The 20,995-nt window shown below is 37.5% G+C and overlaps 1 protein-coding gene across 4 annotated transcripts in view; it reads left to right on the plus strand.

The window, feature by feature from the left end:
* USP24 (ubiquitin specific peptidase 24) overlaps positions 1-20,995 on the plus strand; it is a 62,858-nt gene that overhangs the window by 11,146 nt on the left and 30,717 nt on the right. For 2 of the 4 annotated variants that reach the window (XR_010432809.1, XM_064665144.1), the window contains exons 2-26: positions 1,440-1,605; positions 2,570-2,637; positions 4,042-4,185; positions 4,686-4,808; positions 5,720-5,755; positions 6,345-6,410; positions 7,899-7,964; positions 8,763-8,837; positions 9,620-9,778; positions 10,876-10,990; positions 11,511-11,614; positions 12,796-12,903; positions 13,366-13,461; positions 13,563-13,724; positions 14,938-14,982; positions 15,551-15,658; positions 16,278-16,427; positions 17,138-17,269; positions 17,784-17,895; positions 18,181-18,257; positions 19,100-19,240; positions 19,382-19,435; positions 19,624-19,739; positions 20,405-20,471; positions 20,635-20,745. Coding sequence is in view for 2 of the 4 variants with exons in the window: in XM_064665144.1 (XP_064521214.1) it covers positions 1,440-1,605; positions 2,570-2,637; positions 4,042-4,185; positions 4,686-4,808; positions 5,720-5,755; positions 6,345-6,410; positions 7,899-7,964; positions 8,763-8,837; positions 9,620-9,778; positions 10,876-10,990; positions 11,511-11,614; positions 12,796-12,903; positions 13,366-13,461; positions 13,563-13,724; positions 14,938-14,982; positions 15,551-15,658; positions 16,278-16,427; positions 17,138-17,269; positions 17,784-17,895; positions 18,181-18,257; positions 19,100-19,240; positions 19,382-19,435; positions 19,624-19,739; positions 20,405-20,471; positions 20,635-20,745 (2,601 nt within the window). In the remaining 2 variants the exon portion in view is untranslated. The remainder of the gene's footprint in view (positions 1-1,439; positions 1,606-2,569; positions 2,638-4,041; positions 4,186-4,685; positions 4,809-5,719; positions 5,756-6,344; positions 6,411-7,898; positions 7,965-8,762; positions 8,838-9,619; positions 9,779-10,875; positions 10,991-11,510; positions 11,615-12,795; positions 12,904-13,365; positions 13,462-13,562; positions 13,725-14,937; positions 14,983-15,550; positions 15,659-16,277; positions 16,428-17,137; positions 17,270-17,783; positions 17,896-18,180; positions 18,258-19,099; positions 19,241-19,381; positions 19,436-19,623; positions 19,740-20,404; positions 20,472-20,634; positions 20,746-20,995) is intronic. The other 2 variants (XR_010432810.1, XM_064665145.1) reach the window with 1 other exon arrangement.

The raw sequence follows: 20,995 nt of genomic DNA on the forward strand, positions 1-20,995 counted from the left end.
GCCTATTGAAGTACAATTCCTATAGTGACAAAGTGGGGACTAAATGTTTAGTAAGGGGTTGGAGAAAGGTGGCACCTTCCTTCCCAAACATTGACATGTGTGGTTATTCTGAGCACTCTGTATCATTCCTGTAAATTTTACTGCTGCTCTCCAGAAACTGTAAGTCCAGCCCCTGAGTGCAATCAGTGAACCTTAAATATAAGCTTTATGCTGTTCTCTTGGCTCAGTATTTTTGAACCATTATGTGAATGACACATGTACTTTTTTAAAAACAAGTCTAATCCTACAAATAGCAAATGCAGTCAGAGAGCTGGAAGCACACTTGTGCACATACATTGACTTCATTCTTTGTATACCACATCCTCCAGAGTTCAGTTCTTTCTTTTGGTTTATTTCTATTCTGTTCACTTTCCTGACACTGTCTGTTTTTTACTCTATTTCCTGCTTGTCCTTCCTCCCTCTGTCTCTGGCTTCTCTCTCGGTGGGATCTTGTTACCATCACTGTGGTTGTGTTTTCCACTGTCTCTGACAGTCACTCCATTTGCTGCCAGGCCTGATCCAGACGTTCTGTCCTCTCTCCTGCTTGCCTTGCCTGCTGTTGTGGAGGCAGGGAAAGGTAGTCCATGTGAACTCTTTGACACATTGGGTAGCTGGATGCAAGGTTAAAAAACAAACAAAAGAAAATAAATGAATAACTTGTCTGCTCTTCATTTGGCGCTGCTGAGACAGTTACCCAACATGGTACTTAGCGAAGACCAGGGGGTAATTCTGTGTCCTGTACACAGAAAGAGCTGCTGTTTAGTGGCACTAGCAAGGAAACCTGTAAAGCTTAGCTGGAGTCCTCTGCTTGCCTTTTCCCTGTTCCCTTCTGTAATATTTGCCAGTAACTCGTTTTGACTTCAGGAGAAGGACAATTGTAGTTTCCTTGTTGGACAATTATGTTTGAGATGCACATTTTTCTTCATTAGCTAGTAAAAAAATCCCACTGTACTGGAACAGTGTCCAGTATTTCTTGATGTGATGGGATGAAATGCACCTCTCTTAGAATAAACTGTTCCCATATTCTACAGCAGTTGTTGAACAGAGGATTAATATGCAGATCTATGGAGATCAAGATTTGTACTCTACAGTCTCACAGGGACTGGAAGTACTTATCACTTGGCTCTAGGATCTGATATGCTAAGGAACAAGATTTACCTCTTAAATAGGCAATTAGTTAACAATTAGTTATGTAAACATAGTAGCATGAAATACATACAGGTATGTAATCCCTTCAAATTGAAATGTTAAGTTCTACTTTGAAAAACACAAGCAGCCTCAGGGTTGAGAGTTTGACATGCTTGTTACAAGCACAGCTGCCTTTTCTGAAGCTACTAAACTCTTTAATGTGTCTGAGAAATTGCTTTACCTGAACGTCTTTTTTCCCTCCCCCCCCCCAGAAAAATGATGAAAATGGGAATTGCTCCGGTGAAGGGATTGAGTTTCCAACAACTAACTTGTATGAACTGGAGAGCAGAGTTTTAACAGATCACTGGTCCATACCCTACAAGCGGGAGGAGTCTCTAGGCAAGTGCCTAATTGCATCCACCTACCTAGCAAGACTGGGTAAGTTCTCTTTCCACAAATATACGGATTATATGTTCAAAGGATGTCACAGACAGTATGCGGGGCAGTTGTGTGTTTCACTTTAATCTAGCAGTTGTTTACTTGGCACCCTGATCACATCTCTGGGAAAGTGGTTAACAGTGAACTGTTCCACCCAATGCTGTAAAAAGAATGTTGATCTCTTTTCTTTTTCTCTGAAATAATTCGTTCACTTAAGCTTTTTTAAAAACGGGAGCACATGTTTCTTTATGTTCTAATGATTGTAGAAATTACAGTTTTTCAGAGCTGAATTACTGACTCGTTTCTGTCATTGTGCTGGTTATTTTTCCATTCGTAAAAACAAGCTGTCATCTAAATCCATGCTGTGGCACGCTTGTATAACTCGTTGTTTTTCCCTAGTGAAATGCTTGTATTGTGTTAGACCCGAATTTGACTTTTCTGTATTCAGTAGTTTGCTTGGGGTTAAGAGTGTTAAGGAGGCACCAAGCCCAACAACTGGTATATAATGAGAGTACAAGATGTTTTTTCTGTCATGACTGATGGCAGACTAAAGGGATGTTGTAATCTCTTGGAAGAATACAAGTTGTTAAGTGATTCTGATTTGCTTCTTTGCTTCTAATCTGTGTTAAAAAGGCTGTGCTTAGATTTGGGGTTGGATGGAGGCTGTGAAGCATCAGTAATGATGTACAAATTGTAAACTTTGAAGCTTACAAGTTACTTAAGGTGAGAATGCTTAAAGAGGTTGTAGAAGGTGGACATTGTGAAACTCCTTAGTTCTGAAAAGCAGTTCTCTTGACTCATGCATTTTGTTGCTGAAAAAGCATGCTACTTATGAATGAACAGTAGCACTTTTTTACTGCTGGTTTGGGTTGGTGTTCCCAAAAGCTTGTGACGAGATCCCTGAGGTAATCTTAAAAAGTATATTTTAAAAATACTTTTAAAATGCACTCTCCTTTCTGTAAAGGTCTTTCTGATTCCGATGAGAATTGCAAGAGATTTATGGATAGATGCATGCCTGAAGCATTTAAAAAGGTAAGTAGGTACAGCAGACCAATTCAATGTTTCTTTGCATTGTTCATGGCGGAAGTAGTGTTTTGTAATCCAGACTTGAGAAACTATGGCAACTGCTGAGTGTGTTCTTAGATTACAGTCACACTCAAATTATTTTCCTAGACTAAAGCATACAGAAACTTAGATTAAAATCATACAAAGCTTTTTTCTTTACTTTTTTCCCTTAAATGAAGAGCTCTGTAATAATTAGCAGAGCCTAAAGACAGGTTTAAAGACCCTTGGATAAGGTCATTAGTGGCAAGTTCACAGTCTGATTTCCCTTAACTATTCTTTCTGCTCCTTCTTCAGAGGGTTGCTAATTTCTTTTCACAATCCATTTAGAATTTGTCTTTCCCCTCAGTGTTTAATGCCTTGTGTTTCTCTGGGTCTCTGTGACTTTTCTCTAAAGAGTTTCCCAAACCAATTCACTTCCCACTATTCCATCCATTTTGGATACTGTCTAAATTTCTTGCCCAGGTTTTCAACCATATGCATAAAAACACATGTACACCTTTTTAAAAGTTACTCAGTCCTAGTCTTAAATTAATGAGAATATAATTATATTTAGGGAAGATAGAAATTTAAGGGGAAAATTCTTTTTCCATTTGGCTATCAAAGTAATAATCTTACATACTATAGTTTTATATCACTTGGTGGTTTTTGCATATAAAATAAATGGTGTAGATAGTTCCTGCAGAAGAATAATCTGTAGAAATCTAAGTTTAGAATGTGCTGAATTACAATTTGCTGAAATATTTGCAAGAAACGCTATTAATGGTACAAAAAATAATTGTATTTAAACTATTAAGTTTTTTAACTGCTTCTGTTCAGACCCAGCTAGCAGACATTAAATGAAGTTTGCAGATGGCAGCCTAGTGTCCTTTATAAACAACATGAGACCAGATTCAAAGAACATGTTTCAGTAGGTGGGAAGCAGATTAAATACCTCTCTCTTCATGGTACATGGCCTTTGTTTTCCAATAGAGGCTGCTCAAAAAGTGTGAATTGGTAAATGGTTATTACAGCTCAATCAGTTCAGCTTTGTGACTGCCTACTTGAAGATTTAATAGTTGTGAGTTCAATCTGCAAGCAAATTAGTTTCATATTAGTTGTTCTTTGCAAAGGTTACAGTCTTTACCAGTGCGTGGAAATGGAAAACAGTTTGATACATTTTATTTTCTGTCATGAAGTGTGATTTAAGGTGTTCTTCAGCAAAATTACAAATTGAATTAACTCTTAAGGCATTAGTGCAGGAAGAACATCTGAAAAACACACCAGATAGTGATTAGTGCACTCCAAGGAAGCATTTGCTCTGGAAACAGTCTTTCTCCTGTTTTGTGATTGTGCTCAAACTTTAAAAAAAAATCACGTTTTTTTCTTTTTAAGCTGTTAACATCCAGTGCCGTTCACAAATGGGGAACTGAAATCCATGAAGGAATATACAACATGCTTATGCTGCTAGTGGACCTGGTTGCAGAGAGAGTAAAACAAGATCCTATTCCCGTGGGCCTGCTCGGTGTACTTACAATGGTATTTGACTTTCTGATGCAATTTCTGATATCTGGGTATTTGGCATTTTGTATTTATGGTCTTGATGCTTTTTCCAACTGTGAGTTGTAGTTTATTGTTTTAAAATCTGCAGCCATTGCTTGCAGATATTTTACATCCAGCATACAATTCAAAGGGGTGAGTACTGTTCAAAACTTCTGAAAACTAGCAGTCTCAAAAAAAAAAAATCACATTTGCTGTCACTTCACTGTTTATTTTTTAAAACTGGTACTTTGAGTTGAGCTCCCCTTTTTACAGCTCTCTGGCTCACATGGTTATTGGGTATTGTCTGTACAGAATGGAAGCTTCAGAACGCTTTATACAATGAGAACTGAGAGGCTGGAGCAGGGGGCTTCTGTTCAACTTTATTTTTTGCTAGATCTTTAACTGCCAACCCAGAAAATGCTCGATTGAAGAAGTCAAATATTATCAAGATAGGTTTCGAGGCTTGCATAATCCATGGTGTTCATTGTTCTTTCAAGGCATTTAATCCCGACAATGAATATCATTTCAAGAATCGAATGAAGGTGTGCCAGAGAAACTGGGCAGAAGTTTTTGGGGAGGGGAACATGCATGCTGTCTCACCCATATCCACATTTCAAAAGGTAAGCGTGGCCATGCCCTAAAAACTACTTTTAGTGTAGATGTTTTTGTTTCAGAAAAGATTGTTTGATTAGTAGGTATTTATAGCACAAGAAACCTTAAATGTGTCACCAAGAATTATAGCAAATACATCTTCAGTATATGTTGGTCTGTAGAAATGAATTTCTCCTCTCAAATTGTCCCAGTTCTCTGTTAGAGGCTAGATTTAGAAACTTCTGTACTTTCATGTCTAAAGTAACACAACAGTCTGTGTGCTGCTTTAGACATGAAGTACATAACGGGTAGATCTGTGTATCTAAGGACTGTCATCTGTTTGATTGTTGAGTGTGAAATGACCAGGATAACTCCAAGTGTTCAGCTCTAGCAGAGAATTCATGCTTTTCTGACAGCAAGGGATATGATATCCTCATGTCAGACACACTGGCAAGGAGGCAGTTTTTGAGGTTTGCACTGTCTTGTCACAGTTGTTCCAGATGGGTGGGTCTAAAACAGAATCAGTGGAGTTGATCTCTCCTTCAGGAAACAAGTTTGTGGCCACAGAAAGAAAATTCTACATCTGCTGCTTTGGGAAAGGTTCTTTAGCACTGTTCCATGCTGCTAATGTTCTATAAATACAGTTGCTTGTGAGTCAGCAGCCACAGTGTGTACTGTTGCCACAGCACATGGGCAGTGATGTCAAGCAGAGTCCAAAAAAGGATGATGCTCATGAGAACCAACCAGAACTCCAACTATGTGCTTAGTAAAGGAGCTGTTACAAACACCTGCTGTTTCCTTTGAAATAACAGTGTGTTAACATAACATTTGAGGTGTGGGTTAATGGGCTGAATGTGCCTGTCCAAATTCCTGTTTTAGAAGACAAATGTTTAGCGTTGATGTTGCAGCTACTAACTTGTTAATGTTCTTATTGTTCAAGGAACCTCACGGGTGGCTGGTGGATCTGGTAAACAGGGTATGTAAATGTAAACCAAGCAGAATTGTTGTTTGTCACTTAAATTATTTGTCTTCAGAGATAATTTTTGTTCCCCCCCACCCCACTCCGACTCATTTTTTCACTCTTCACTTTTCTGACAACCACAAAAATACAGTTTGAGATCTTAATCCTGCCTATATGTAGAGAAGGGCCTTGCAAACTACATCTTGTTGAATTGCTGCCTTCTCCCTTGAGCACCCTTACCCTAGCATGATAGCTATGGCTAGAGGAAGTCAAGACCTCAGCTTAGGCTGCAAGCAAAAGTCTTCCAATCAAAAGTGCCGGGCTAGTCAGCTCTTGCTGTATGTGGTCTCACTTTCTTCCCTATGTCCTTTTTTACTGAAGACAGAGTTTGTAGCTTGATGTTCAAACTCTGGAACCAGGTATAATTGCATTGAATTCTCCGGTGTGCCCCTGAATTCCCATGAAAACATAAAGCTTATTTTGAGTGGAATATTCCATGTCAGAGGGTACTTGTAGGCATCTTGGTAACTGTTAGTGAAGTATTTTCTATGATCTCTTATTTAATACTGTAGTTCACTACATAATACTGATTATTTTATTTCAGTTTGCAGAGTTGGGTGGATTTTCAGCAATTCAGTCCAAACTCAATTCAGAAGATATTGAACTTGGGGTGAGTTCATCTTCTGTCATGAGACTTCTCCCTTTCCTTTACACCCTTCACATAGAACAAGCAGTGTCCCTTTTGGCAATGCTCTTACCTTTGCTTTGGTATCAGAGCAACATTCCCACAGAGCCCTGGAGAAGTGCTGTCAGACTGAAGGTCAAATGAGGTTGTACAGAAGAATTCTGACTGAAGAGCTTTGGAGACGTCACAGAAAAGAGGGAAAATTAGTGTACCTTTTTGCTGACATTCAGCCTTCTGGTTAAATGTCAATCAAAATAGTTTCACTGTATGTTCACCAGTATGTCCCTGGTTTTCTGTTTACTTTATCCATAGCTGAATTTAGCTGCAAGTGAATTGACTTCTGTCATTTATTATAAAAATCACAGTTTAAGGAAAAAAATCCTTAGAAAGACAGTGTCTAATCCTGAACAACTTTTCAAAAGCTGTGTCTAAAAACTGAATGGTTCAACAGTGCTAAACTATTTTTGGTGTCAAAGCCTAATGTGGCTAGTTTTGGCTTCCTAACCTATATTCAGGAGACTTATGAATCTTTCACGGTTTGAAGAATGAGGAGGGTAAAAGCAAACAATGTCATTTGGAATTTTATCCCCCAGTACAAAATCAGTCTGCTTTCAGTGAAATGCCATTAGAGAGAATTCAACTCATTTTCTTGGGATATTGATATTTGTTGCTTTATACAGAGATATGTGAACATGACAGAAGAGTAAGGAAACACCATTTACATCCCAGTCCTTCAGTGGAAACTTTGACTTGACTTTGTTTAATGATTAATAACTGCTTGCTTAGGAAGGAAATCTGGGTCAGTGTCACTTAATTTAGGCCTTTGATTGCACTGGTGCACACTCAGTTTTACAGTTCTTGATCCAATGTGAGAAGAAACCGATTTTGATAATGCCTTTATACATTTAATTTCTTTGATAATAGATACCACTTTAAAATCATGCGTTGAAGGGATCTTGACATGTATATGACACATTTACAAGAGCTTTCTCCCACGTAATGCTCGGGGAAAGAAATTTGCCATATGGCTTTAACCTTAAATTTTGTATTCACACTTCTCATTGCTGTAGAGAGCAAGCAAAATGTGATGTGTTCCTTTCCGTCTGTTTATTTCTCTGACTGAAACAGGATCAGTCAGAGAAGACTGAACAGGATGATGAGAGGACCAAGACTAGTGAAAACGGGGAAGGCACTTTTTATTTCAGGCAAAAGTATATAACACATACTATATGCCATGTATAACATATATAATATATAGCACATACTCTAGTGTGTGCCATAGAGTAAATCTTTCCTGAACTATGTGTTGCTTTTGGTGTACAAGTCCTTTACAACAATCGTTGCAAGTGACTGGAAATTACTGTATGAGATAAATAGTACTTGTTCATCTTCATTTGCTTTTTAAGATACAGATTGCTAACTATGCAAAGATCTCTTACATGTGCACCTAAATACTTGCTGTCTGTCTTTCAGGCAATCTCTGCATTAGTTCAGCCATTTGGAGTTTGTGCAGAATATCTTAACTCTTCTGTAGTACAGGTAAAATGTCTTTGTTATGAGTTGTCAGAGGACTGAAAATTTGCTTCCAACTGTGTTGGTGTGAAACTGGTGACTAATTTGAAAATCCTTGCAGAAAGTAAAGGAACCATTTTGAGCATCCTGCGGGTGATGAATAAAGGGCTCAGACAATGTTTAGATTCTTTTTCTAAGCAGCGATCTGTAGTCATGTATCTGCATCTGCAACAGCGAGAAGCTTTACCACGGCCATTAGTAAGCTTCATCTGTGTAAACCATGTGGGAAATGAATCCAGCCTGATGGATGGGTTTTGCATTTAGTTTAACTTGCTGCCTGAGATCAAACACATTAATATGAGAGTTTACACTGCAAAAATTGTGGTACTGCAAAAAAAATTTCACTATGATATATTCGTATGTGCAGATGCACTCCAGGCTTCACACCTGCACTCACCAACAAAAAATATTGAGTTAGTACGTGACTAAAAATATTTATTTGAAGAGGATATAGTTTAGAAGCCCATGAGAGTCAGAGAGGCACATGCACCTAATAACTGATGCATTTTGAGAGGTCCATCAGTCTGTCAGTTTTTGTAAAGCTGCATTACAGTGATGTGAAATGGGTTCTTACTCTAATTGCTTCTTTTTCTGGACATAGCTCTCAGGATAGTTTTATGTATGTTATAGGTGTTGCTTTATGTCTAAGCTAATGGTGAGCTTTCAGCTAAGTATTTCATTTTGCTGCAGCCACATCTTTCGAGTAGTGTAATTGATTTCGGGAAACATTAAAATGATTGTCATGCCTTTTCTCACATTCTTTAGCCCATGCTGGATCCAGTCATTCATAAAATGATTAAATATGTACAGAATGTAGAAGAGAAGGACTTGAAAGACAAGGTAATGTTTTACATATTAAATATTTAGGAATAACTTCCTGTGTGTTTTGGAAATGCTGGCAATGTAGACTAAAACAATAGCTTTATTTTCACTGGCAAAAATACAGCCTGTTCTGAATTCTGTCGTCGATCTATGACTGAATGACATAGATCAAAATGCATTTACCCAATTCCATTCAATACCTTTTTCAGTAGATATCTAACATTATGACCCTTTTTAAAATTTTTTGCCACTTTTGCTGTTGAATTTTTGGTTTTATTGGTCCCCTTGTGCAGCATGTTGAATGCTTACTTCTCTAACTGACTTGAAGATGCTTCCTATCATGCAGTCAGTGAAATTCATATAATTTGTGTGCATATGACTGTTGCATTAGCTGTTTGCTTCTGAGAATTTGGTAGTTGTTGGTAAAGTGTCCATGTAAATAACTTGTGGCTACTTCCTGCATTACCCTGAATTTGGCATTCAGTTCTATTAAAATTTTGAGTGTTGACTTTTTAGATAAGACTTAAATTGTTAATTGTTAACTGGAAAGTATTCATAGGTTGTGGAGCTACAGGGGAGCAATGTAGTGTACCAAATCTGTAGTTTTAACCGATGGTTTTGTTGTCTTAAAATTTCTGGAGTACAAGTAATACTTTAAGATGTACGTGGTACTATATTTCATAGATTAAAGAGTCTGTGCTGGGTCACTAAACCTACTCTTTGTGGATCACAGACCTTTGAAACAGAATAGCAAAAATAGCAATGTCTCTATTTGTCCTTTTTTGTTTTGTTTTAAACAGAGACTAGTCAGTATCCCTGAGCTCTTGTCTGGTATCAAACTGCTGTGTATGCGCTTCCAACCTGATCTGGTCACTGCAGTCGATGACTTACGGCTGGACATCCTGCTGCGCATGTTGAAATCTCCTCACTTCAGTGCAAAGATGAATTCCCTCAAAGAAGTAGGTTTGCTTTGTATGTGTGTGTGTGCTCATGTGTGTAAGTGGGATAGGTTGTTAATAAGCCACCAAAACCACAACCTTAAAAAAAGAGGTGGCACAATATTTCTTTACAAATTATGTTGCCTTAGCAAAAGCTCAGTTCACGATAAATACCAAAACAAGTTAATATGACAGGAGTTGTTTGTGGTATTTATTCAGGAGTTGTTTTAATATTTGTTAGCCACTGCAAGGGCTGTGGCCTCCAAACTAGAAAGAACTAGACATAACTTGAGCCTTTTCTAAGAAGTGTGGTTTGAGATTGATTTATAGGCAATGGTCCATGTTATTCGTTCAATATTCATTTTGAGATAATCCTGAGTATCCTGTGGCATATCCCTTTTTTTTCCTTTTAATGGTAGAAAACAGAAAAAGACCAAATGGGACTTAAACCTCCACTTATATCTCAGTCCACTCGTATCAGGTCATTGCACTATGTAATTGCATTTTTTTATTATGCTTGTGTGCAGAGACTGTAGTGTTTGAGTCCCTCTTTTGTGCTTTTTCCTGCTTTATTTATTGGAAAATTGAGATGTTAGACCTCATTGCTGTTTGGTCCTTAATCATAAATGCTGTGTATCTGTGTGGAGCTTTTGAAGGCTGTAGCAGAAATGTGCTCTTTCTCCCTAGAGTGAGGAGCCTGTATCAGTTCAGTATTGGATAAAAAATAGGACACTGATTTGAGCGTAACAAGCAGAAGGCTGAGATAACCTACTTCTGGTGTATCTGTAGAGAGATACCTGGCAGCACAGGCCAGCTTTTCTGTGTCATAATGAGAATAAGATTCTGCTGCATCAGAGACTGATGAGAAGGTGTTTCTGGTTAGGAATTTGCTTTTAAACAGCTTATTAAAAAACAAAACCAAACAAATAAATGAACAAAAAATCCAACAAGCCCCTAAAACCAACCAAACAAAAAAAATCCCAAACACTTCCTGTACTCAAAATATTTTGTGATTCCTGCTTAAGCTTCATAATAAGCCTTTTTGAATAGATTTCATTGTGTGCATGTATAATGCATGTGGCAATCACTGTTAGAATCTCACAGTTTGCAACTTCTAGGTAACAAAATTAATAGAAGACAGCACTGTCTCCAAGTCGGTGAAGAATGCGATAGATACAGACCGACTGCTAAATTGGCTCGTAGAGAATTCGGTTCTGTCGATTGCTCTAGAAGGTAAGAACTCCCACAAAGACTTTTGGCACGTGCTTTGAAGGATTTAAATTTTAAAATTTCATCTGTCCCTTTCAATACATTTTAATTTAAAAGTATTAACAGGAGAGTTCAAGGCTTTGTTGTCTTCAAAATAAAGTAAAATTCTGCAAATTCTGCTACTATAGTCTAGTCCTCTGTTTGACATCTGTGCAGATGTCTTCTGCTGTACCCTGGGTTTTTAATGTCAGTTTATATATTGTTAGCCTCTAGAAAAGAGATAAAAGAGGATTTTCTTTCCCAACTGGTAATGTTCTACAGGGGTGGACTGCTATCACTTTTATGAAGTAAAAAAAAATAAAAGTGGAAAGAGCCTTGTTCTTTTTCTTTGTAGTGATAGACTTATCTGTAACAGTACAGAAAGAATTTTCAAATTAAGATTGCTTTGTTCTTCCTTTTAAAAGAACTTGTTTATTCTCATTCATTTAGTGTATCAAATACTGTTTTAAATATATTAATTTAGTTGCCTTTCTTTGTTTGACAGGTAATATAGACCAAGCGCAATACTGTGATCGTATAAAGGGAATTATTGAACTACTGGGCAGTAAATTATCTTTAGATGAGCTCACTAAAATTTGGAGAATTCAGGTAAGCAGCCACGGCTAGGTGGGTGCTTTTAGACTGTCTCTCAGAAGCACACATTGTAATGATGGGATTTATTTTGTTTATAATCTATGCATCTCTATTGCAAGGTGGAGATGTTGAGATTTTAACAGTATAATTAATGCAGAGGCTTTCTTTTACTTTTTCCTTTACCATTTAAAATCTAGTGTTCTGGCATTTTCTTGTAACACAGTTGTTAAATCCTATGATGAAGTTCAGTTCTTTAGCAGTGTGTGCTAAGGGGCTGCAAAAATATTTCATTGGAATAAGAGGTTGGCAGCCTGAAAAAGGTGACAAAGTGTTTGTCCAGCCCAAAGACCATGACTAAGTATTTTAATTTTTGTAACTGGAGGTATGAATTTGAATGTGGCTTACAGCGTGACTTCAAAGAGAGTGGGCTCAACCTGTATGAATTCCCATTTACCTTGCAGTACCTACATATAATTGACCATATAATGACAAGTCGTCTTTTGGCTTTCACTTTATGTATATGCAACTTACCACTGTGTGGGAAAGGTGGTTTGAGTGTTTAATGCAAATGACACGTGGAAACTTTGACCAAAAACTAATCTTCCCCTGCAGGAAATGGTTTTCTTCTCTGTCCAAATGTTGATGTTTCAAACTAAACTCATTGAACGTTGTCAGCCCTGCCATATGTGCGGGCATAGCAGCAGGTCTTTAATGCTTAGTAGAGCTGAAATATGATTCTAGTTCGCTCACTTTTATTCTTTAATAAAACACAAAACTTCCTCCCCCTCTCTGGCTGTTGTTACCATGGTGCCTCCATCCGTGTGGGAGGAGATTTTTGTATTGCTCACTTTTGAGTAAAGCCTTATAGGGTGTCAGAGATGCAACACCCCACACATGAACTTCACCAAGCAATAAAAATGATGATGTTTGTATTACTCCCACTGCAGCAGGTAGAAGCTGCTGTAATAATGGCAGACTTTTTCTTTCCTGCTTTAGAATTACTTCTCTCTGACCAGACCTCTCTGCCAGGCAAATGAGGAGCACAGACAGTTATTTTGACCTTGTTTTTCTAACATGTCAAAATCTGCTATTCTTTCTCATTAGCATGAACAGTAAGATAATGCTTACGTGAAGGTTTTTCTCTATCTCATTTGGGTTAAAGACCTATCTTCTTGTGTTTTCCTTCTTCTTTTCAGTCAGGACAATCCTCTACTGTGATTGAAAACATACATACCATTATTGCTGCAGCTGCTGTGAAGTTTAGTTCTGATCAGCTCAACCATTTATTTGTTTTAATACAAAAGGTAAGTTTTCATATGAATTTACATTCCTTAGGAAGAGAATTGATGAGATGTACTTATGCACACAGTGTATTGAAAGGCAAATGCCTTGAATGCATTTGTATTTTTTATATAAATGTAAAATTGGCTATAAAAAAATAACACTTTTCCTACTAATTTTTATGTTATCCCAGAAGCCTAATCTGTTACTGTATTGCTAATTGACTTAACTTTTAAGTACATTATATAGCCAGTCCTAAGGTACCTAAAGTATTTTATATTTATTCTCTAGTAATTTATATTTGAAAAAAGAGTTGGGGAAATTAGTCCTGTAACTCCCAGTAACAGAAATAAGGAAATACATATGGTGGAAACATATTTGTTTATATTTGATTTTCCTGCAGTAAAACAGTTGTGAATTACATTTTTGTGTACGTTTGAGACTTAACAGACTTAACAGTGCTTGGTGATTTCTTTGCTATCCAGAGCTGGGAGACAGAGAGTGACAGGGTGAGACAGAAGCTGCTGAGCCTGATCGGGCGCATTGGTCGAGAAGCACGTGTGGAAACAACCACTGGAAAGGCACGTGAATGGTTTTAGTTTGAATTTCTCGTTTATTAAACGTAGAGTTGCTAGTCTCTGTGCTTCCTAGGTCCTGACTATTCTTCCACTTCTTCCTCTAGGTTCTGGAGGTACTTTGGGAGCTGGCTCATCTTCCAACATTACCATGTAGTCTTATTCAGCAGGCCTTGGAGGAACATCTGACAATCCTCAGTGATGCTTATGCAGTGAAAGAGGCAATCAAAAGAAGCTATATCATCAAATGCATAGAAGATATAAAGAGGGTTGGTTTATTATTTTATCTTTTCCAAAATGAGATCTTACCTAGCCTTGATGTTGCCCTTTCTTTCAAGATGCACAAACTGTGTGTCCCATCTGTAAGTTCTTACCTTGGGGAGTCCACGAGAGGGGTAGGCTTTGTGTGAGCCACTTTGTTGACCTTGAGACTCATAGTAAGTCTCTTGCCTTTGTTTTAAGCAAATTTTCAGCACAAGGAGTGATCAGTTTATGGGAAACTACCAGGATGGGCCCAAGGTTAGAATTTGCAAATGGAACCACTATAAAGGTATGTCAGTATTTTAACTGTCCCTTTCATGTGAAAGCCTAGATTAGTTTTCTTTGAGTTAAGCATGTGTTCTGGCATGACCATTAAGTCTCAAAATGCAAATCAATATTTAAATTGTAGCAGTTTCGTATTTTAGTAAAATACTTGAACTCTCTTCATATAACATAAAGAAGCCATTCCCACAGCTGCTTGTGATGTTTCCTGGCAGCAGCAGAGATGTGCACAGCTTAAAAGACTGCATATATTCTATCTGCACTGTTCACATAGCAGGCAGTTTTTCTTGAGGCCTGCAGGAATGCTCCTGTCTCCTTTTTTTTCAGTCAGAAGTATGGTCTAAATAAAGAAAAAGGCTTGTACTTTTTTCATTCATTTCTTTCATGATAAATTAGGTTTTGTCTGTGTTGCAGCATCTGTAGAGGATGTAAGTTGCTCAGAAGGCATGTAATGTTGCTTCTCGATATTGATCACACTTCTGTGTGCTCATGAATATGGATTTCAAATCTTGAATTCTCAATGTCTGAAAGTTGTAGTTTTTTTCTTTTGGATCTTCTCTTATGCTTTCCTAATCTTATTCCTTTTAATTATATTCTGGCAAGGCTTTTACAGAGATGCTGCAGTGGGAAGCACTAACAAAAGCTGTAATTGTAAACTAGAAGGGATTGGAGTAACCATACAGCAGACTTCTAAAATACATTGTGTTCTTATTTCCCTTCATTAGGGGTCATAAAGACATAAACTGGGAGGGAATGTAATACTGAGGCAGCATTCTCAAATACATGAGGGATTCTTCAGTGGAGAGCTACCTGTTATGGGCAGGTTCCTCTAACCTCTCTGAGTGTGTAGGTGGTATTGGTTGTTGTCAGTATTTAAACCAGACATCACTTCTCTGAACAAGCAACCTCAGTACTGGTTTGTGTGGTCAAACTTTACAGAAACTGAAGCCTTCCAGAAAAGTGATGAGCAGGTCTAACAATGAGGTAGGAGGGTTATTCTTTGTAGGATCTCTTTCAAAATGCAGCTTAAGTACCCTTTGCTTCCTATCAGAGGGCTCCTTGCAGCACCAATCAGAAATTTCTTATTTTAACCCCTAGTAGTATTTGAGATTCTTTTTTTAATTATTCTTGCTTTAGCAGTAAGTAACATTATTTGACTGGATTTGCCCTTTTATGCTGTTTTAGGCCTGCTTCATCTCCTGTAATTGAGGAAGGTGGTGGTTTATCATCTCTCCCTGGTGCAACTGAGTTCTTTTTGGCTACTTAATTTGCATGTTCTCTAGCAAGGAGCTGGTACTTTGGCTGAATAACAGGGATAACCAAATGGCTTATGTGTGTCAAAGGACTTCTTGTAGAAAGGGAAGAAGAGCACCATGAGTGTGTTTGGAAAGGGACCAGGAACAAGTAACTAGAGCCTGCAGAGCTCGTAGCTGTTGTTTTGAAACAGCGGCATTAATAGACATCATTAGTCTTCCAGGAGTCTGAGAGGAAAGTCGATCTGTTGTTGGGCATGTACCACATGTGTAATTGTTTTTACCTTTCCTACTACTAGTCATCCCAGCACAATAATCCTCAGTTTGTGTGGGTGGTGCCAGCATTACGTCAGCTCCATGAAATCACGCGTTCATTTATTAAGCAAACGTACCAAAAACAAGACAAGGTAAGGATATATGCTGAGATGATTTTTAAAGCCCTGTGTATGTCTGTTTGGCTCTGCTTCTGTAAAACATTGAAATTTGAATTTAGAGAAAAAAATTAGCTAATAAATACTTTGACAAGCAGTTTAATGAGGTAGCATAAACAAACTGTTCAGTTAGAGATGCTGTGTTGTGTGCTGTCCATTTGTGTGTGGATATGTGTATATAAATCTGTTTGCTGTGGCAGGACTAATTTATTTCATTCTCAGCTTTTTGTAGAATAATTAACAGGCATGTTTCTGTTAAGAAATGAACAATGGCTAATGTTTAGACCAGCTGCTTTGTAATTGAATTGACATTGACTCTTGGAAAACAGACTAAAGTACCAATGAGTCACATGGGTGGTAGAGTGGCTGGGTGGAGGTGTGGGACTTCGTCTGCAATCTGCAGCATGTGGATTTCAGCACATGCTGAAAACACCAACATCAGGGGGTATAAGTGCTTGGAAGGGATACAGCTGACTCTGATGGGGCAACATTCCTCCTTTTGATTAGAGGTGTGTGTCTGTTTAAGAGCAAATTGCTGTGTACATGTACTGTTTATATAAAAACCTCCTTTTTTTTTTAATTTTTTATTGCCAAGAGCATTATTCAAGATTTAAAGAAAAACTTTGAAATTGTGAAGTTGGTGACAGGAAGCTTAATATCATGTCACCGTTTGGCTGCATCTGTGGCAGGTCCAGGAGGGCTTGTTGGAGCAACACTGGTGGATGGCCGATACACCTACCGGGAGGTACTGAACCCTGCATTTCTTATTGTCTTAGGTTTTGGCAGCATGATGTAGTGTATCACTGACCAAGTAGCATAAGATTGGGGTCGTTTCATTTTTGGAATTTGCTGATGAATAACTACACTCGTTTTTATTTATACTTCTGATACTCATCTGTTAAGGCTTGTTATTATATTATGGAGTAAGGGTGTCCAAACATCACAGTCTAAAAGTTCCTTAGCAAAGTCTTTTAAGTGGTTGACACCTGGATCTCCCCTTGCCCAGGACGTCCTGTCTGCAAGCTTATGCAGCTTCAGCTTCTCCATCAGCATCACTTCAACTACTCCAGTAGAGGCGATATCTTTGAATTTGGTGTGAAGTTCTTGCTACCTGAAACATATTTGGTAGTTAGGACATGGAAGCCATACATACATTTAATGAGTGTTAAATAATATCAGTATCAGGAAAGTAATAGCAAATCCAACGAGACTTCAATGTTGCTTTATAGGAAGGTAATCAGAAGTAGTAATGTTAAAAATAGTATAAAATAGAATATTGTATAATATGGAATAGAATACCACTGCAGAAACAATTTCTATTTTCCAGCCTTGCAAAGTGAACTGTTGTTTGACAACTATATTTGAAAAAAAAAAAAAAAAGAAAAAATGAATGCTTTAAGTTCTTGTTTCAGAAAGAAAAGTCTTCAGCTTCAGTTTTTGTTTCCTCTTTCTCAGTATTTGGAGGCACATCTAAAATTTTTGGCATTTTTTCTGCAAGAAGCCACCCTTTATTTGGGCTGGAATCGTGCCAGGGAGATCTGGGAATGCCTTGTAACTGGCCAGGATGTTTGTGAGTTGGATCGAGAGGTAAGAAAAACTTGAAAAGTTTGTTTCTGTGGTTGCAGAAGGAATCTTAATGAATAAATAGCAAATGTGTTTGTCGAGACATGTGAAACATGAGTGGCAAACACAAACTAGCAGTGCATTTTATGCTTTGTGTGGGCAAGTGCAGCCACTGTTAGGTGTTCACTTACAACTAGGATACTCTTTTATCATGAAATTTGACTGGAGGAGGGACGTTGGCCAGAATACTAGTTGCAGGTGTACAGATGTTGGTTTGAAAAGGCTTACGTGCAGGTTTGTGCAGTCGTAAGAGACATTCAGCATTATTTGGGTGAAACATGACTATGAAGTACCCTAATGCTGCAAGACAGCCTCTGTAATGTGTGAGGTACCAGGAGATGATATTTTTAACGTCTTGCTGTAGATAAAACTTCTGTAAGATGGTGAGTTACTGTGATATCTGACATCGTTTGCTATATAAAAACTAAAATATTTGACATGACAGTAGGGTAAAAATACATCTGCCTTTCATTCACAGATGTGCTTTGAGTGGTTTACGAAAGGACAGCATGATCTGGAGAGTGATGTACAGCAACAGCTCTTCAAAGAGAAGATTCTTAAACTGGAATCATACGAAATTACTATGAATGGTAAGAAAATGGCTTTCGTCAACAGAATCACAAAATATTCTGAGTTGGAAGGGACCTACAGATTAGTTTTGAGATATATACCAGAAATTTGCTTCCTGAGCCTTCAATTTAAACACCTAACTAGTTCTATAAATCAATATAATAGAGGGGTCTTTTTCTGTAATTTTCAGGTTTAGTACTTGTAGAGGGAAAAGTTCATCTCCGGTATTTATTTTAATTTTTTAAAAAAAGCATAGAAGCTAAGCCTGACCTGAATAAAAAGCTGCACCTCTTTTTCACTTTCAGGTTTTAGTTTATTTAAGACTTTCTTTGAAAATGTGAACCTTTGTGACCATCGACTGAAGAGGCAAGGAACTCAGCTGGTGAGTGTTCTGGCGAGTTTGTTCTTGTGTACAACCTGTGGCCTCTTGTGGATGGGAGATGGTGAGACAAGGATTATTGAGCAGCTGTTTGACATGGTCATGTTTATATTAATATGTAGATTGTCTTAGCATTTACATTGTTAAATTCTGAAACTGAAACTTGACAGTTAATTTCAAGAGTTAAAATTCAGCAATTAGTAGCTGGAAGCTGGTTTGTAGCTTTTAAAACTTTGCAGGAGGAATGAGTTAACTACTTTTTTATAATAATCCTCAATCCTAGTGTGTGTGTTTTTTGCTTCTCCCTAGGATGGAAATACTCTTTTTTGAAATTATTTTTTATTTTTCTTCTTTGCATAAGAGTTAGGCTTACCATATTCAAATTCTAAGCTACTATGATTTTTAACTCTGATCCTTCAATGTCTTTGTTAAATTAATGGTTATATGTTAAGTAGTTTTCCGTAGGCATTTTAGATCTTTATCACAGAGAACTTACTTCAAGTGCAGAATTTTTTGCCAAGTATCATAGCAGATTTTGTGATGGTTTATTGTGTGGTTAGTTACTGTGTTGACTTTTTTGAAACAAATTCCATTCTAGATTGAATTTCTCCATACCTTTAAACTTTTTAATTTTTCAGTTGTTTGACTGAGATTGTATAAGTATACAAATGTGCAGCTGTTGATTTCACTTTGCACTGTGCCAAAGTTTGGCAGCATGTTGGAAAAGAATTGTTTCAGTCAAAAGATGCTTTTCCAGCAGATGGAAGACTGTTTTGTCCCTGTGATGCAGCTCACTATTGTGTAAGAAATCCAGTCATGCTTTACTGTTGTTCTTTTTTGTGTAGAGTGTAGAAAAACTGGAATTAATAGGAATGGATTTCATTTGGAAGATTGCAATGGAGTCACCTGATGAAGAAATTGCCAATGAAGCTATTCAATTGATAATAAATTACAGCTATATTAATCTAACTCCTAGACTGAAAAAGGTAGGCATATATGTGTACATGAAAGTGCTTCGACATTCATAGAGCCTTGATATTCTGCATGTTCAAATGTGTAATTTTTAGGGTTCTGTCAGTTTATGATTTTACTTTAAGATCTAACTAATTTGTACATTTTATCTTTAGGATTCAGTATCACTGCACAAGAAATTCATTGCTGATTGCTACACACGATTAGAGGTAAAGGACAAATTTTAATTGTTCCTGTACCTATATCTTTTTGGTTTTTTATCTTAGAATAAGAATAGTTGTCCATGATAATTCCATTTAAAGAAAAAATTTCTTTCCACAAATATTTTTTTGTCCTCTTAGTTTTCCAGGACATACTGATTGTCCAAGTAAAGCAGCACTTGTACTTTGTGTTGTAGGCAGCCAGCTCTGCACTTGGTGGTCCAACATTAACACATGCTGTGACAAGAGCTACAAAAATGCTTACAGCAACTGCTATGCCTACGGTGGCAACCTCAGTTCAGTCTCCTTACAGGTAGGCCTACCTCTCCAAGAATAAATATGACAGGAGACATTTGCTCTCATCTGCTACCCACATAATTTTTGAGTGCTAATAAAGTTCTTAATAGTTGGTAGTTGTATATTCTGGTGGTTTTTCAGTTGAACATTCCAATTACAATGCAATTTGAGTTTCAGGTTTAAAAACCTGTGTTTAAAAAGCCCAAGAAACAAATTAAACCAAAACCAGTCAGACAAAAAAAAGAAAAAGAAAAAAAGAAAAAAACAACCAGCACCCTGCCTCCAGTCCCCCAAAACCAACCAACCAAAAAAAACCCACAGGCTGTTGCCAGCCTATTAGACACGTAATATTTCTGGGGCAGTTGGTTTGGTTTGGGTTCTTTTTAAATGAGAAGAGAAAAAGGATGGTTTTTCAACCTCTAGTTAAACTTTAGGCATACCTAAATATGTGTGTATTTTAAATATATGAGCATAGGGTGGGTCCTTTAGAAACATGAAGCTGGAAACATCTCAAGCAGTATAATATAAGTTTCTTGGCCTGTTTTCTTACATAATTTCTACTGAATTAACTCCATGTTTAAGGAGTTATGTTTTAAAACAGCCAATTCATGGTAGTTACCCGTGGGCATTGAAAATTAATCTCTGAAACAAGTTACTCTTGTTTTCACTGTTTCTCTTTAGGTCAACTAAACTTGTAATAATTGAGAGACTGCTGCTGTTGGCAGAGCGTTACGTGATAACAATAGAGGTAAGATGTGTAATTTCTTACTAGGCAGGGCTAAGAACACAACTTTCAATATTATTAAAAACAATAAAAGTTATTTAAACATATTCAGCCCTAGGTACCTACTATCACAGAAATATCTTTGTTTTCAAGGGTGGCATTTACTGTGATCCTTCTCTTCCTGTAGGACCTTTACTCAGTTCCCCGAACTATTCTACCTCATGGTGCCTCTTTCCATGGACATCTTTTAACACTTAATGTTACATACGAGTCTACCAAAGATACCTTTACCATAGAGGTGGGTGTGCACAGGGTATGTGTGTTGATCATGTAGCTACTCTTGTAGGCTGTTGATCATGTAGCTGCTCGTGGGGGTTTTTATGCCTGGACTGAACAGAGAAGGATGGTCACAAGGACTCCAGACTTGAAAACTCTACTTGAAAATGTTAAAAGTCTGTATATGGAAGTGTCTGTAGACTAAATGTATTTTGATCATCATTCTGGAATGGGAAAAATAAGTTGTTGGCTTAGTGTGGGTGTTGGAGCAC

This window comes from Pseudopipra pipra, chromosome 9, assembly GCF_036250125.1.
Source record: "Pseudopipra pipra isolate bDixPip1 chromosome 9, bDixPip1.hap1, whole genome shotgun sequence".
Lineage (NCBI taxonomy): Eukaryota > Metazoa > Chordata > Aves > Passeriformes > Pipridae > Pseudopipra > Pseudopipra pipra.